The 16,589-nt window shown below is 51.8% G+C and overlaps 5 protein-coding genes across 5 annotated transcripts; 2 read left to right on the top strand and 3 right to left on the bottom strand.

Annotated features, from left to right (window-relative positions):
• Positions 1-969: 969 nt before the first annotated feature.
• On the bottom strand, positions 970-4,004 carry POX_d05654 (uncharacterized protein; the record flags this gene model as incomplete). Its single annotated transcript, XM_050114495.1, has 2 exons — positions 970-3,453; positions 3,513-4,004. The coding sequence occupies 2 exons, from the start codon at positions 4,002-4,004 to the stop codon at positions 970-972; spliced, it is 2,976 nt and encodes a 991-aa protein (XP_049969446.1).
• A 938-nt stretch (positions 4,005-4,942) lies between these two features.
• Positions 4,943-7,114, bottom strand: POX_d05653 (uncharacterized protein; the record flags this gene model as incomplete). The annotated part of the gene is made up of 1 exon (XM_050114494.1): positions 4,943-7,114. The coding sequence occupies one exon, from the start codon at positions 7,112-7,114 to the stop codon at positions 4,943-4,945; it is 2,172 nt and encodes a 723-aa protein (XP_049969445.1).
• A 534-nt stretch (positions 7,115-7,648) lies between these two features.
• Positions 7,649-7,930, top strand: POX_d05652 (uncharacterized protein; the record flags this gene model as incomplete). Its single annotated transcript, XM_050114493.1, has 1 exon — positions 7,649-7,930. The coding sequence occupies one exon, from the start codon at positions 7,649-7,651 to the stop codon at positions 7,928-7,930; it is 282 nt and encodes a 93-aa protein (XP_049969444.1).
• Positions 7,931-11,662: 3,732 nt separating this feature from the next.
• On the bottom strand, positions 11,663-13,764 carry POX_d05651 (Pre-mRNA-splicing factor clf1; the record flags this gene model as incomplete). Its single annotated transcript, XM_050114492.1, has 2 exons — positions 11,663-11,905; positions 11,977-13,764. 2 exons carry the CDS (start codon positions 13,762-13,764, stop codon positions 11,663-11,665), a joined length of 2,031 nt encoding a protein of 676 aa, XP_049969443.1.
• Positions 13,765-14,288: 524 nt separating this feature from the next.
• POX_d05650 (Pre-mRNA-processing factor 31) lies at positions 14,289-15,848 on the top strand (the record flags this gene model as incomplete). The annotated part of the gene is made up of 1 exon (XM_050114491.1): positions 14,289-15,848. One exon carries the CDS (start codon positions 14,289-14,291, stop codon positions 15,846-15,848), a length of 1,560 nt encoding a protein of 519 aa, XP_049969442.1.
• Positions 15,849-16,589: the final 741 nt, after the last annotated feature.

Raw genomic sequence — 16,589 nt, 5'->3', positions numbered from 1 at the left:
CTTTGAATCAAGAAGCTCCGGGTGAGCTTCCGCCCAATGATGGGCGACTTGTTATTTCTCTCTTTTTCTTTTCCAGGAGTTTAATTTCTCATCTTCGTGAATACATTGCATTCCACAGCTTTTCATCAAAGTATGCTACCTCGTAAGAATCGTACCTGAAACCAGAAATCCATCGGACTAGTAAAGGATACCTAACGGTGAACCCAACCGCGGAGTCTTCTTCGTTGAAAAAGATATCGAGTTATTTAACTCATTGGAGAATTAGGGGAAAGAAAAACCAGAGAGTGCTTGGGAGCACCGTTGACTGGACTTTGTCCCTCAAGGTCACAACACTTTTGACTTCCAAGCACAGATTGCGTATCAAATAGAATAATGATCACGCTGGGTGCTTAGTACATGACCGTGTACTGCGTTGTGAAGTTGGGAAAAAATAGGTGGTGATGGTTGATGACAGGGAACAAAGTTGTAGAGAGACGTGTGGCTTTGAACACCCTCGGACAGACGTGCCAGACTCGTTCTCACCGACATGAAGATGAAGCCGTCCGGACGCTCTCGATTTCTGGTGGAAGTGCGCTCGTGAAATGGAGCATTTTGCGTTTCGAGTTTACAATTCGATGGCAGGTTATACGTTAAGAGACCAGGAAAGAACAAGAAATGATGTAACACGATTAAAAAAGCATCCGATTCGTGTACTTTCGGATTTTGCTTTGAATATAAATATTCTCAAGGTTGTCGAGACCGGGTCGGCTGTATGCCTCGTCAGGCAAGAACGCCTTCTCAGATCCGGGCCGATACTGCCCTCGCGCTGACGACCAAAAGATTCTCACGTCCAATCATAAATGTGTTTCCGGGTATAATTTCGCAAAAAGAAATGCCAGAGTAAGTGGGCTTCATCACCTTCCCACTCTTGACATGGATTTCAAAAAGACAGAGAGAAGATGGGGGACGGATGAACTCAATCTTCGATATTCAGCTCCCCGCAAACGCTGGGAAATGCTTCTTCACGATGAGATCAAGCTGTTTGACGATAACGGGTTTCACAAAATACTCGTCCACACCGGCAAGCTCTGTAGCTTCCCGGTCAGATGGGCTATCTTGTCCTGTCATGACAAAGACAGCGCTTTTGATCCAGTTGTTGCTGCTTTCCAATTGACGAATCTGCCGCGTGGCTTCAATTCCTCCGCAAACAGGCATTTGTAAGTCCATGAAAATCATCTCAATCTGTGGGCCTAGTCCGCTGCTCTGCTGTGTTTGGTGCTTCGTAAAAATCTCAACGGCTTGGCGTCCATTCACCGCAGAAAGATAAGGTAATTTTCGTTTGGAGCAGTAGCTCTCCATGATCCGAAGGTTGACAAAGTTGTCGTCAACAATGAGCGTCATGGGATGAGAAGTTGATCTCGGTGAAGAAAGTGTAAGAGAAGAGAGGGTTATTGGATTTTCCAAATATGCTTCATTGAGATGTGGCTGTGCAGTGTCAAGTACGGAATGTGATGGTTGATTCAACGTCACTAGCGACGAACCTGTCTCCGTTGTGTTTTTGGTTTCTTCCCGGCTCGTCAGAGGGATATTGTGAAGTTGTTTAGACTGACTCAGTGTCGGGGGACGTGGGTGAGTGGCTCTCGACTGATGGTATTTCAGAGCTGTTTGAAGCGCCGCGTGGTAGGCAGAGACTCTGAACGGCCCACGAATGTAAACAACATTTCTTTCGGTGCGTTGAGGACTTCGCTTCTCCGGAATGAGACAAATTGCTACCTGGTCGTGGTCGATCTGCCGAAGCTTCTTGAGATGTCGATCCATGTCGACTTCGGCCTCAAAGACAATCAAGCAGTTTTGTGGACTCTCAGAGCGTGAGAATCCGTTGTGTAATAGGAACGACGTGAATCGATCGGCAAGACACAAGTCCGAGTCGGACAATAGCTGGTAAAATCGCAATGGCATGTCTCCAAGACTCTTTGCAAGTGGCTGTGGGACCGAATCAACCGAGCCGCAATGAATTTGGTCAAATGTCGCCCTGAAGTGGGAGCCACGCCCAACTTCTGATGAAACCAACTCGATCGACCCATCAATGAGTGAAGCAAATTTTGAAGCCAGAGTGAGGCCAAGCCCAGCACCTGCTGAGTGCGAATCGACCTTTTCGTAAGCTTCGAAGATACGCTCGTGATCAGAAGCCGGGATACCACTCCCATTGTCCTCAATGTCCACAACAAGTTGCTTGGTATCAGTTGATAGTGAGGTAGTGATCGAGACAACCCCGCTAGGCGAATGCTGTAATGCGTTGATCACCAAAGGAAGGAGAGTATCCCGAAGAACAGCAATATCGGTGAAAAACTTCACCAAGTGCTCATCTTGCGACTTACGGTCAAGGAAGACCGAGCAAGTGTACCGCGAATCTCCCGATGTAAATCGAGCAATCTCATTTGCAACTTCCGTTTCCAGTTCGTCAAATGTATGCATCTTGTATATTCGCTCAGCCATTGCAATGTCAGACCATTTGTTGAGCATTATGAGATTGTCAATTATCGCAGTTAGGTCACGACCAGCCATTTTGATGATGTCCAGATAAGTCGAGGGTTCGCCGTGGTTTCTCTCGGACGATGTCACAGGCTCAACGGCAGAGGTCGAAATGCTGTCCCCCAGCAAGCTCCTGGACTTGAGTTCTTCGGTCAAAAGCTCGACTGAGCCCAGTATACCATGTATTGGTGTACGCAGTTGATGTGAAAAAGCGCGAAGAAACTTTTCTTTGGCAATCATGGCCTCCGCCAGCAGACTCTTCCGCCACATCTGGGATAGAACACCCGCGCACGCCTGGACAAACCACGCATCCGCGTCATCAAATACGTGATGGAAATCATTAATCGCAACAAGGAGCAGGCATGGTCCGGAAACACCATCACAGGGCGCAGAGATTATTCGTGCTGGCTGATTTGTTGGCGTCGGAAGATGATTTAAGTTGGCAATAAAGTCATCTAGATACTTAGTGTTCTCCCAGACCCCCTTTTCAAGCTCCTCCACTGAGATGGGGTCTAACCCGCCAAATTCTACATGGGTCACCCGAGAGGGGTGGACGCGGATTTCTGCCCCCGGGTAGACTTGTCGCAGTATGTCGATGATTGGCGCGGCCGACACAGTTTTGTTCATATCCATCTGCCTTTGCGCTTGGGCCAGAAGCTCGGACATGCGCAGTCGATCTCGCTGACGCCTTGCTCTCGTGCATTGGACAAGATCCGCCACGATCCAGTCGCCGAGGCGGACCAGGATTTGGTGTTCGGCTTTGGTCAGCGGCTCCCGGCTTTGGCCTGACGCGACACATAGAGAACCCAGGCTGACAGTTGGACCAGACTCGGTCTTGAATCGAAGGGGGACTCCAGCGTATGCGTGCAGTTTGCCATCTTCCAGATACGGACATTTCTGGAATCGCCAATCCTCCATGAGACTCGGCAAGAGAAAGACATTCTAGAACTGCAAGTTAGCGGGTGATTTCCCCCTCCACCTGTCAAGGATTGCAAACGTACTCCGGGGGGCTGAGTGACAGTGTGCGCGCAGATGGTCTCTCCGCGAGGCAGATTACCAAGCTCAAGGCCAACTGTCGCAAGGCGACTATACACATTGATGTCGAGGATACCAACTACTGCAAATTCCCACTCCGTCGACTCCTGCGCCAATTGGGCCTTTTCTTGAAGACCGGCAAGGAGCTCATCTTCCTCGAGGATACCGCGAGTATAATACCACAGCACCGAGAGGCGCAGTCGCTCGTTCTCAGCAAGGAATGCTCGCAGATATCGATGCGAGAACGTTGGAGGTTTCTCCGGGATTGGCGTGACCAGATTAGTACTCTCCTTGGTATAGAAGGTCTTTTCAACGTCTGAGGACCAAGGCTTGATTGGATTCTCATAGTTGACGAGGTCATAAATCGGGCCCACGGTGGTTTGACGCGAGGGTCGTGGCGGGACTACCGAGCTGGCCGGTCTGAGAATAGTCCCATCGGCTTTGGGGAAGAATGCCATTACCGGGATCATATATCCCGCAGGCTATCGTCGGATATGACGCTGCATCAGTGCCGCCGCAGACCTCACTGGCTTCAGACCGATCTCAACAAGCATCGTTTGCCCTGGCACAGAATCCGGTTTAAGATCAACGAGACACGTGACGTAACCTCGTTTCCGGGCTGCCGGAACGTGCCAAGCCCGTTGACAGGCGACCAGACGGCGATGACAGCATCCATCGACCAGTCCCGACCCTTTACCGCCCGCCCATTTGGTCACTGGTCTGAAAACCTGGGGGGAGACTGAGAATTTGGCTCAAAGGCTTAAATCCGCAAACAAGGGGAGACCTCAATCCGACGATGAACCTTGCCAAAGGGAAAACGTGTCACAGCTCTAGGTATTTTGATGACACTCCTGATTAGAGAAGCAAAGGATATAGATCATATACAGACTATTTTGCAGATGGCAGACAAAATCACCAGTTCTATGGTACGCTATCCAAACAGAACCGTTCATCAGGAAAATGACTGGAGAAAAGGAAGAGTAGGAAGCTCTGCCAAAAGTTCGAGCTTGGTGAGGATATGACAGGTAGACATTACGCGCAACGAGAGACTCACGCTGCGAAATTAACATGTGGCGTCGACAAGGGGAGACTCGGGAGACAACTGCCCAAGAGCAACGAGGAAAGCAAAATGAGTGAACGGAAAATAAAGGAGGGAAAGAGTGATCATGGACGTCGCACTAGATGGCGCATTTGGGCCATGCGTAGTGTCAACGCGTCAAGTCACTGGGAACCAGGACGCCATGCTAACGGACGTGGCAGGGAAAAAAAATAAGAGCAAGTCAATCGATGAGAGGAAGGGGCATGGGGGCTATGGAGACACGGTGGATGAAACGAATGAAGGAATCGAGGACGATCGCATGGCTGAGGGGTCATTCAAGAGAGGTGAAGGAAGAGCTCATTTCTGCCCTGCCTGGAGATTCAACCAGCTCATGTCTGCGTTGACATTGTTGCCCCGCCCAATCACAGGTGATTCATCGGCGTATTCTGGAATTGGGAGATTGGAACGGGTATTGCCCGAAAACGGTGGGAGCGGAGGTTGGTAGCTTCGAAGATCTCGTGTACTACGATCATAAAAGCTTCGACTATACGTACTGCTGGCTGGGCGATTGGGGTGGTTGTCTTGCGTTCCCGTCCAGTTGGTGTCGTGCGGGTCATCGTCACTGGCGATGCTCATTGAATCGACGCTCGATATCCGTGCACTCTGTCCCTCGGGGATAGCGAGACTCTGAGTGGATGACGCAAATGCCGTCGTGGGGCTCCCCATGTACACCTGACCCAACGGTTTAGGCTGGTCGAGGAAACTCAAATTCAGGGGGTTCAAAGTCGACATGGGCCAAGCGCTACCACGGTAGTCGGACCGGGTGTAAATAGAGCTGGTAGTGGAGAGATGAGTGGGCTGACTGGCCGGCTCTGCACCGCTGTGCTGGAAATATTTGGCCCAATTCTCGTCGGTATTGCGATCGCCAGGAAGGATATCAAAGTCCGAAGAGGTCGTGCTGGCGCGTGTAGCGCCAGCGGTATAGATAGTGGACGGCGCAAGGCTACTTGGTGGGAAGCCTCTGTTGGTGTTCGTGCTGTGCTGCGCCTCGGACAGCTCGGGACCTGTACCAAGACGTGGAGGAGCTGGAACATTTGGCGATTGCGCGTACGCGCCGGAGAAAATTGCGAACGAATCGTGTCCCGAAGGAGCGACAGGCCCGGAGGATCGTCCCATGGGTTGCGCAGACCTAGCGAGGGATTGCATACCTTGATCCTGGAATCCTTGCCGGTCTTGGTCGTATCGAGCGCGTGCTTGATCATTTTGCTCTCGCTTGGATCGCTCGCGCTTCAATAACCACAGAATCAAGAGAAGGACAATGACCAGGCCACAGGCCCCGCCCAAAACTGCACCAATGATGGTCTTGACATCAACATGAGAGCCCGTACCAGCAGCTGCACCCGCGGCCGTGGTGGAGTTGGGCGTCGCACTCACCGTCACCGAGGCCGACGATGATGATGGAGCCGTGGTTGAGGATGCGGTGGGGGTCGTGGTGAACATGGACGAAATTGTCGTGCTCGCTGGCAAAACATGCTGAAAATTTTTTCCTTGGAAGAATTCGGTCGAATTGACCCAACTATTTGAGGTCTGGTTGAAGATGGCCAGTGAGTCGACAGCCTGCCCGTCAGAGAGAACTACCATGCCATTATTTCCTTGAGCCAGGGCATAGTTTGTCCAGTGTTGACCAGGCGCCAGGCTGGCATTATAAGTGGGCAGATTTTCTTCGCTGCGTTTTTGCGCGGAGGAAGCACCGACAGGCAATGCTGGACTTTGAGGCTGGCCTTCCGGGCCGATGAGCTCGTAATTCATCACCGAGTTAGGAGATGAGTTCATGTTGAAGATCTCGGCGATTTTGCTGTCTCCTGATCCAGACAGGAGGGTAAGAGGTGTCGATAGTGAAACGTCGAGCGGGAGGCTTGAGGGTGAGATATGCCAACCCGGTCCGTCGCTGTACATCCAGATTCGATCACTCCCACCGTTCCCTCCAAACATGCTCAGATGGGTTGAGTTCCAGGAAAGAAGTTGAGGGTATCTGAGAGGTGGTGCTCCCTGAGTGACGAGTGCTGATGGGGTATATGGCGATTTTGTCGATATTTGGAAAGCATCGCCTGAGAGGGCCGAGACCTGACTCACGTCGGTGGTTCCAGCGTAGACCACGATCATGGATGAGGAGGCGACAAAGGCGGCACCATGCCCTGTCCGGCCAGTCAAGGGAGATACTCCCGTCCCCAAAGTCTGCCATTTTCTGTCGATGAAGGAATATCGCTGAAGACCGGAATAAGTCGCATCCGATTTCGTGGCGGTCCCGCCAACCACATACAGGGCTTCATCGGTGTTGGGGCTACCTTCCAACCCGCCTTTGACACAGACAGCACCTGAGACGGCTACTCCGGGATCCAGTGAAATCCACGTGCTGTTAACCTCCAATGCCCTGGAATAAAAGCCGTCTGCGGAATAGGCATAGAGAGTGTTGCCCGAAATCACCAAGCAATGATTCTTCAGCTCGGTAGGCGGCTCCGAGACGGTCATGACGATTGATCCGAAGTAAAAGAGAGAGGTTGAGAAAAATTCACTAAGAAGGAAGGATTGCAAGTGCCAGCTTTGCAATTGACAGGTCAAGAAGTCAACTCAAAGTCGTGTTCTACGACAAAAAGAAACTTGTGATAAGGAACGGAAGGTGTCGGCCAGGATAAAATTTCATGTCGCAGCCAAGATGGACTCGTCAACTCAAAAGCGCAGATATCGACGGGGCTGTCAGATTCCGCGTACTGTACTACCGATGATGGAAGATCCCGCTGGTCGTAGGTATGCCAGTTGTTGGCGTCGGCGAATGTCGATGGTACTCTGTACAAGCAAGATATCGGTCTGCAGATGAGGGAAAAGCCTTGGTTGTTGACACCAATGGTCAAGTTTTTGAGCAAATTGAGAAGGAGAAGCGAATCAAAGAATCGATACTGGATCGTCTTGTAGGTGGCTCTATCAGCGGCAAGTCGTTGCGCGAATGATCCGGTTCGACACAGATTCGGGTCGGATGAGTGAGGGACAAGAATCTGAGCTGAAGTGATGGGTGATGAGGAATATTCGGCGATAATGTCGAAGGAAACTGCGCAGGAAGAGGATGAGCCTCTGGTAGGATGGAAAAGCAATTGGCTCCACGAAGGACTCACGAAAGAGACACGTGCACAGCACGAAAGGAGAGATGGAGTGATATTCTCGATGACAACCACGACAGTAGACCAGCCGATCCTCGAGGGAAGGGAAACGCAGGGGAGCAAACGAAAGGATGGACTCGAAGGGACAGAGAAAGAAATGAAACAGTCAACCTTGCTAGAAGGTCGACAGTGAGGCCCCCTCCTCTCTCACTCTCGTCTGTCTCTAGTCTTTCCCCTTAAGGTCTCCCCTACGGGGCAGGGGACCCGCGTCCGTGCCAGTCAGGAACCGGATTAGTGTCTTGGAAGATTGAATTTTGAATGCATCTTCCTCCATGGCCACACCACATCCCTGATCTCTGAGTTGATTGTAGGTGTATGATGTAAACTATTGTCTATGTCCCTATATCTCAGGTCGAAAGGGGGAATTTGCTCTGCTGTGGCTCCCTTTCTATTGCGATGACTTGATGTTTAGGAGTGTCTGTACTTGGAGCAGCAGACCTTGTCCTCCGCACCGTTTGGCGTTCCACGGGCGATCGCACGTGCTTTCAGGTATTTTTCCCCAATCCAGCAGACGGTCGGAGTCGCTTCCCATCAACAACCCATCCAATTCTTCCCTTTGACTTCTCTACTTTACGGCCTGGAGTACCGAATGCTTGACCTCATCTGGTGATATTTTTGGACTGTCGCTTGCAAACTGCACAAAAATGCGGTGATCTGTACCACGGTCATCGGATCGCGATCTCGTTTCACGATTCCATTTCCTGTTCCTGAACCCGACCATCCTTATCCCACCCCTGACCCGTGGTGGGACCCTCCTCGGCGCCCAGTGTCCACTGAAAAATGAAGAAAAAAAGGTCTGAAAACCCGCCAAGCCGCAAGCGATGGATAAGTTTCGAGTCCTCATTGGCTTCGACTGCGGGCCCAGATATTATTCCACCCCTGCAAGGGCGCTGTGACCTTGCAGTTGGTCGTTGCGCACCCTGCCGCCATTGCGTTACCGTTTTCACACGCGAGTCGCGACTAGCGAGTCTTCGCCCGACTTAAGCATGCATCGGACATTGATAGCCATGAAGGTGGAAGTGTATGGGCTCGTACGCTCGGAGCAAAGAGTCTTTTGTCGGTTTGCACCGACGCAAAGTACTCTACTGGAGCTGGCTCAGTAACCACCGTCGCCCGGATACCGCTATCGCATATGTCGTCACTAGACCGCTATATTAGGGATGCTGAATTTTGGATCATTGTATGCTGAGAAGCTCGGTTCTGCACCGTCGTCATACTTTCAGGCTCAGCTCTCAGAGTCTCTGCTCTCCGAAGGTCTTTGAAGCCCCTTTTTCCCCAACCTTGAATAGCTTGACCACCAGTGGGAGCTCAAACAAGGCCACGCTGCTGTTTCGCCCGTAACGATCCGTGGTTCACGCGGTGGAGTTCCAAGCGGACGAACGCCCAACTCGGTACAGTACTCGTCACTTTTGCATTCTACTGTATCGTGCTCAGTCTCGTAGGCCATGTATGCGAACTTTATACACTGCTTGGGCTTTGTCTTCTGTGTAATCTTGCAAATTATCACCATTCTTGGCTTGATCTGGCTTTTGCGCAAGACTCCTCCTCCGCCCTGTCTTCCTCTGATTTTTTTTTCTTTCTTCTCTTGCAAGCAAGGGAGCGAAGGAACACTATCGACAGGGGAGAAACAGACGAGTCAGACACAGTGGGGTTGGTAGTCACTCGCAACTTGAGCCCTGAGTCAAGCTGAAAAGGGCGATTACATGAGCATGTACATTCCATTAGCACCTACTTACCACCGAGCACCTAAGTGCTAGTAATGTTCCTGGTCGAGCGGTCACTCGAGTCTGTGTCCCCACTGCGGCCAGAAGATAAGCTTGTGCAGTCATTCTGATTGCATGGCAGGTTCCCAGCCGGTGTTTTGCATTAAAGACCTGAGATTTTCATTTCTCCAGTCTGACCCTTCAATGACTCTGGGGCCATTTCGAGTGCCGCCGCACTCAACGGGACAGAGAGTCCCGGTAGATTCTACTATTGTCACCTTGCAGGCTCGAGAATGCGTATGCTTGATGGGACCCGGGGCCGGCTATTTTACGTACTTTCGTGAGTAGCAAGAGCTGAAACTTTGTCTGTCCGAGCTTTTAAGGTTTTAAAAAGTCTCCCACGACAGCCGGCTCTGAAAGATGTTGTCCAGTGCAGCTACTTTAGTGCCTTCTGGTCTTTCATAGTGGTGCTTTAAGCACTTGAAAATCCAGTTTTTTCCAGGCACTCGGGAAGGGCATCGCGCCCCGGACCGAATGTGCAACAGTGACCTCTGGTGACTCTTGCAACAACAGAATACTGATTTGAAGCTCATCAATACCGGTAAATGTCTTTTTCCCCCTGTATAGCCGGGCGTGCAAAGGGTGTGACTGTGTCCAGCACTTGTAGCAACATCGTTGGAAGGATTCGTGCAACGAACACTTCAATAGAGTAAACTGATGCGAACATACCAATTCGAACCACCCGACGCCTCCGGTCGTGTTTCGCCCCTTTCCCAAATAAGCTTAGAGTCCCGTCTGGTCCCTCTCACGAATCCACTCCGAGCTGGAGTTGACCTGGTGTACTGTATGAAGCATGCAACCTAACACTGTGTGCCTGTCCGGGTATCTCGGTCCAATGGAATTGATGGCTACAAGAGACATGGTGGAATCAATCACATCAGCGACCCATTCTACCTATACTGTAGGAAATTGAACTTTGATCTCTCATCTTGCCACGGACCAGATGGACATTGAGGTGATGGTATGTGCATAGATACCTAGGTTGGCCGTTGAGATGAGTTGATCTACATAGTGTAGATTAGTTAATCTGGACGCAACATCAGATCCACCGAACTACGACGACTACGGTAAATATCTTCCTGGCGGACTCCATAATTCATTTTCAATCTATTGTTGGGTGGACACCCTTGACGTTTTGGCTCTTGCAAGGTTGAGCGTGTAGGCGGAACACGGACGGTCGGAGCATGAATATCGCGACTTGGTGGAATGTCACAAGAGCCATGCTGAGATGAATACCTATATTCAGCCTCCAACCCATGTCCTATCAACTTCCCTCCCCTCTACTCACAATGGAACATTAATACCCGAGCCGCAGGATAAATATAGTCCAACATGAGACGCGGACGGGATGGTGGAGGAGGCGGGAGTGGCACTTGTGCTTGGACCGACGCGACTAGAGTGACGGGGTCACCTTGTCGTAGCGGAACTCACCCTGAGCTAGGCTTGGAGTCTCGAGTTGTCTTCAGATACAATATTGATCCGACCTGACCTGCATTTCAATTTCCATGTTGGACTGTAGCAAGGACCTCATTGTACGTGTCGTCCCGTCACCATGACCACCAATGGCTTGGGCTACGTCGGCCAATTCCTCCTCCCCCCCAGGTCGAACGAAGCGGCGGTGGGTCCGAGGGGCAGATGCAAAATTATGGCTGTCGTCGATCGAGGAGGGGTTTCTGAAAATAGGTGTGCTGACCCAACGTCGGGTTCACCAGCCTTGCAACGGTGACGCACTCTCTCAAGACCAACTCGGCGAAGCCCGGCAGGTTCTCAGACTGTATCAAGTTTCGGCGGAGGTGTTGGGGGTCACTTTTTTGGTACTGGCGACTGCGTGGTAGCGTAACGTATCTGCTCGCGAACTCGGGCACGCTCTCGTCTGACGAGGTCCGATTTGGTACTTAAAGGTGTACCTATCAGTGCGTGGCTACATGGGGGCTACGACTGGAAGTTGCTAAGCGGTACTGATTTGGTGTAGTGGTCACCATACCGGGCACACAGAGATCTTGAACATGAAGGATATAGGTGTCTGATACAATGGTTGCGAATGGCCACCGATAGGCGCTGGCTGGCATTGTACAAAGCACACAGAGGTATCCGATTCTCTTCTATGACGCAAAGTTGGCCTGCTGTTGCTTCCATTGGTGTGCTTGTTGGAGCAGCCGAGACAGATTCGCGGCAGACTTGTCGTCGGCGGGGAACACATAGTCCATGTACTCCTCGTATCGGTCGTCCTCCAACTTGCGGCGCTTCTTGACCCGACGGGGCATCTGCTTTTCGATCTTCTCGATGTCTTCGGGCGTCCCGTGTGTATGTTCGAATGAGCGCCAGGCATTGAGGAGTTCCACTCGCTGGCGGTCAATTCAGTTAGCCGAGAATTCCTTTCAAAGAGATTGTTGGATGGGGATAAAGGTTGACGTACCTCTTCCTTGAGCTCCTTGTCTTTGAAGACCTTGTGCGCCCGCTCAAAGACTGCCCGAGCCCGACGCTTCGCTTCGTCGCTGACAGGGCGAGCTTCCTCCTCCTCTTCCCCTTCCTCTTCTTCATCCTCGGGTATGTTGATTTCGAATCGGGCATAGTTGATCCAGACTTTGACGTGGTCCGTCTTGGAGAGAAGACGTTCGTACAAGGCGCGCACTCTGTCGTACTCGCCCTCGTACTCTTCAAAGTCGATGTAGGATTTCCATACCAACTCTGGCATATCGAGGGTGGGCTGGTCGATTCCAAGCTCATAGAGGGCTCGCGCCCGCTCCAAATCGTCCAGGCCGCGTTCAAGCTCCGCGTACTGAATCCAAGCCTGGCTATTGGATGAATTCCACTCGATCTGCTTCTCGTACAAGGTGCGGCATCGCACAAACTCGAACAATTGCCGCTCAAGGTCAATATAGCCCCGGAACAGTTTGTCCTTGGGACACATGCCGATGGCCTGGCCAAGCGTCTTCCGCGCAGCTTGCAGCTCCATCTGTCGAATCTCAAACTGCGCTTTCATCAGCCACACCTTGGCGAACGTGAACTTCTTGTGGGGAATGAGTTTGATGCATTCCTGGTAGATTTGCCGGGCGCGATCCATGTCCTTGGCTTCCATTTCTTCCCAAATGGCATAGAAAATCCAGAGATAAATGTAACGGCGCCAATGTCGCTTTTCTTGGGAAGGAGGGATTTGTGCGATGGCTCGTTCGTAGATATCACGCACACGCTCAGGATCGCCCGCGGTCTCTTCAAGTCGGGCGAAATCAAACCAGATATCGTAGTTCCGCGGGTTTTCCTTGAGTTGCTCTTCGTACTGGACGCGACGCTTGGACAAAATGACATCCTCCACGCCGTCTCGGTCACCAAACTGTTTTTCAAATGTGGTGTAGGCCTTGTGCAAGGTCATCGATTTGGACCGTGGAAGACGATCTAGGGCGTACTTGTAGATCGCCCGCGCACGCTCGTACTCCTTCAGCTTTGCCTCGAATTTCGCATAGGCCACGAATAGCTTCTCGTCCATAAAGTCTTCGCCCAGGGTTTCAATGGCCAGTCCATACACTTCGCGAACCAGATCACTGGTGCCAAATTCCTCTTCAAATCGTGCCCACTTGATCCAATTCCTGGGCTCGGGATGAACAATGGTAAAGCGCTGGAAAATCGCACGTGCTCGCTCAAATTCGTTGTAACGCTTTTCCAACTTGATGTAGGCGCTCCAGGCCCCCTCCTCAGGCTCCCATGACATCCATCGCTCAAAGACCTGTCGGGTACCAGGAATGTTACCCAGGGTCTCTTCCATGTAAACGTACTTGTACCACAGCTTGTCCACGCGCGGGAGAATGGTCACGGCACGATCCAGCAGGTTTCGGGCATGATTGATATTGCGCGTCTTGATTTCAGCTTCGATGTAGCGAATCCAGAGCACCACGGATGTCGAGTCCACGTCCAAGGCTCGCTCGAAAATCGAGCGCGCTCGGCGGAATTCCTTTTGTTCCAGTTCCCAGGCAGCATAGCGCATCCAATTGTTCATATTAATGCGGTTTCGCCGCACATAGTCTTCGAACTCTTTGCGCTTCCGGCCTTGAAATTCATGAAGTTCCTCGAGATCGGCGAACCGCTGTGTCGGGGCCTGCAGACCAGGCTCTTGTCGGTCGACGGCCTCACGCAGCAGTTGCTCCGCAGAGATCTGGATCGGCGCCGGCGCCTTGTTCTTGACCCGTGGGGGTCCTCGTGAAGCCTCCATGGTGAGAATCAAGTGATCACCGTAATCTGATCAAAATCGCGCAGTTTCAAAGAGGCACCGAGGCGGTTAGGAGATCGAGCGGCGGGTTGTTGATCGGACTCGGTCACAATGCAGAATGTGGCAACATGAGACCAGTGAAGAAAACCTCAGATGAGCGCAAGATGGTTTGCAAGCTATGAAGGTCTTGCTAACCTCTCGAAGTGACGTGGGAATGTGCTACAGCAGCGATTGACTGAAGCTGTTGATGAAATTCACAAGCCTGCACTTGTGGTTCGTCTCGCCACCCGCGGATTTCCATGCGACTTGACGCAGATCGGATTGGCCAGAATCTGGAAGGATGATGGTTCCCGTCACGACGGATTGTCGAAGCTCCCCACTGACTAAGCGTAGCTCCGCGGCGGAATCTCGCAGTGCCGACATTGATTCCTACAAGTCCAACAAGTTTTGGTGGCGCGGCGTACGCATTCCGGCTTTCTCACTTCTTGACCTCAGTGCCTGCACGGGAGAATTCCACATCGTCTATCATGTCGGCCGCGGACGATCTGCTGCGCGATTTCGAAGAAGATGAAGATTTTCAAGATGATGAGGTCGATCAGCAAGACCTCGTGGAGGAACCGGCCCAAGAAGACGCCTTGAAGCCTTCAAATGAATTTGACATGTCCATCGAGACCGCAGACGAACTAACGCGACTACACAAGGTTCTCCGTGACCACTACTCCGTTCGATTCCCCGAACTTGAAACTCTCGTTACCAACTCGATCAAATATGCAAAGACTGTCGCAATTCTCAAAAATGGACCCCTCGATGATATCAAAGCCATTCAAAGCTCTACGGACAACATCACCGGCGAGGCGCTTAGCTCTGTACTGGACGCCCCTACCCTTATGGTTGTGACGGTGGAGGGAACCACCACCAAAGGCCGCCCATTGACCGAGTCAGAGCTCAAGGTGATTCTTGACACCTGCGAGAGGATTCTGAAACTTGACCGTGAGCGCACTGCTCTCACAGAAAGCATTCGGTCTCGTGTGAACTCCATTGCGCCCAACCTCGCGGCTCTCGTCGGACCTCATACGGCGGCACAGTTCCTCAATCAAACTGGTGGCTTGCAAGAGCTTGCCAAAATCCCTGCTTGCAACCTAGGTGCTCAAGGTTCACGGCGGCAAGAAGGTCTTGGATTCGCTACCAATATCGGTATTCGCTCGAAGGGATTCTTGTACGATTCTGCCCTCATTCAAGAGGTTCCTGATGATTTGAAAAAGCAAGCTATCCGGATCGTGGCCGCGAAGATGGTGTTGGCCACTCGCGCAGATATGGCTCAGTACAATAAGGATGGCTCTCTGGGCGAAGAACTCAAAGAGCAATGCTTCAAACGGTTGGAGAAGCTAACAGAGCCCGCACCCAACTCGGGCGTGAAGGCCCTTCCCGCCCCGGATGATAAGCCCTCCCGCAAGCGAGGTGGACGTCGTGCACGCAAGGCCAAGGAAGCCGTTGCGATGACGGAGCTACGCAAGGCTCAGAACCGTCTTGCATTTGGCAAGGAGGAGGCAGAAGTAGGGTACGGAACTGGAGAGGGGACCGTCGGTCTGGGTATGCTCGGACAACAGAACGACGGCCGGATTCGCGCTCTGCAAATCGACCAACGCACTCGCGCCAAACTCAGCAAGAACAACAAGGGCTGGGGTGCCGCCACCCCCATCAGCAGCGGCACGGCCTCATCACTGCGCGGTTTCGGCCAGGGCGGTCCTGGTGGCACGGCCAGTGTGCTCCAGTCCAAAGGTCTCCGCTCGTCCGGCGTTGGATCCGTGTCAGCCACCGCTGGTACCGCCAGTACAATTGCATTTACCCCTGTGCAGGGCTTAGAGCTCGTGGATCCAAAGGTCCAGGCCGAGATGAATCGGAAGCGCAAGGCGGATGAAGACCGCTGGTTCAACTCGGGCACATTTACCCAGGTCGGCGGCAGTCAAAGCAACGTCAACACCCAAAAAGATCGGGACGGTTTCAAGGTGCCCGCGCTTCCGCTGAAGAAGAAAGTCGACACTGGAGAGACCAAGATGGGACCCCCACCGAAGCCTTTCAACGGGTAGTCACCATCTCGCATCCCGATCGACAGTTGCCTTCTTTGGGCCAAACAAAAAGAAGAGCATACCTCTTTGCAAGGGGAGGAGGACGAAGAGCAAGAATTTATCGGCGTTCGGAGGAAAATCATACCCTGGTTCACAGCACTTTTAGATAAAGGCAGATTTTGCTGTCTCACTTTCAGTTTTCTAGTTGATACCAAATTTTGTACAGTACGTTGGTCGTGAGCCAACAAATCAATCCACTTGGTCTCTGATAAAGTAAAATCAAGAAAAGAGCAAGTATTGGACAGGAAGTCAAAATATCCCTCGCACCAACTGTCACAGTAGTAGCACAGATCATGGGATCGTAGAGTCGGTTGCATTGTGGACGAGTCACCGATTAGCATCTTCCCATCTTCAAGGCGTGCGCCGGTCTCCATTCATCGATGAACTGTCTAGCTCGTAGAAAGATTTTGGCCCAGATTTGGTCCTAGGTTCTACCTAGATAGGTAGTAGAATCGTGTGGCACACGTAAGCAAGAAAAGTCTGGGGGATTCGCACGCCATCAGTGCCCACGCTCTCCTCTTCACCGATCGCCTTACGCCACACCCAGAATGGAGGGTCTAGGGTTATCTATAGTCAGATCACGCTTCACCTCTGAATCCTCAATCCATGACCCTGTTGTCCATACTGCACACTGAATACTTGATCATTCGAAGGGGGTACATAATTTCTATGGAAGACGTACCGTTGTCACAATCATCGAAT

This window comes from Penicillium oxalicum, chromosome IV, assembly GCF_001723175.1.
Source record: "Penicillium oxalicum strain HP7-1 chromosome IV, whole genome shotgun sequence".
Classification (NCBI taxonomy): Eukaryota; Fungi; Ascomycota; class Eurotiomycetes; order Eurotiales; family Aspergillaceae; genus Penicillium; species Penicillium oxalicum.
This window is presented reverse-complemented; position numbering and strand designations above follow the sequence as displayed.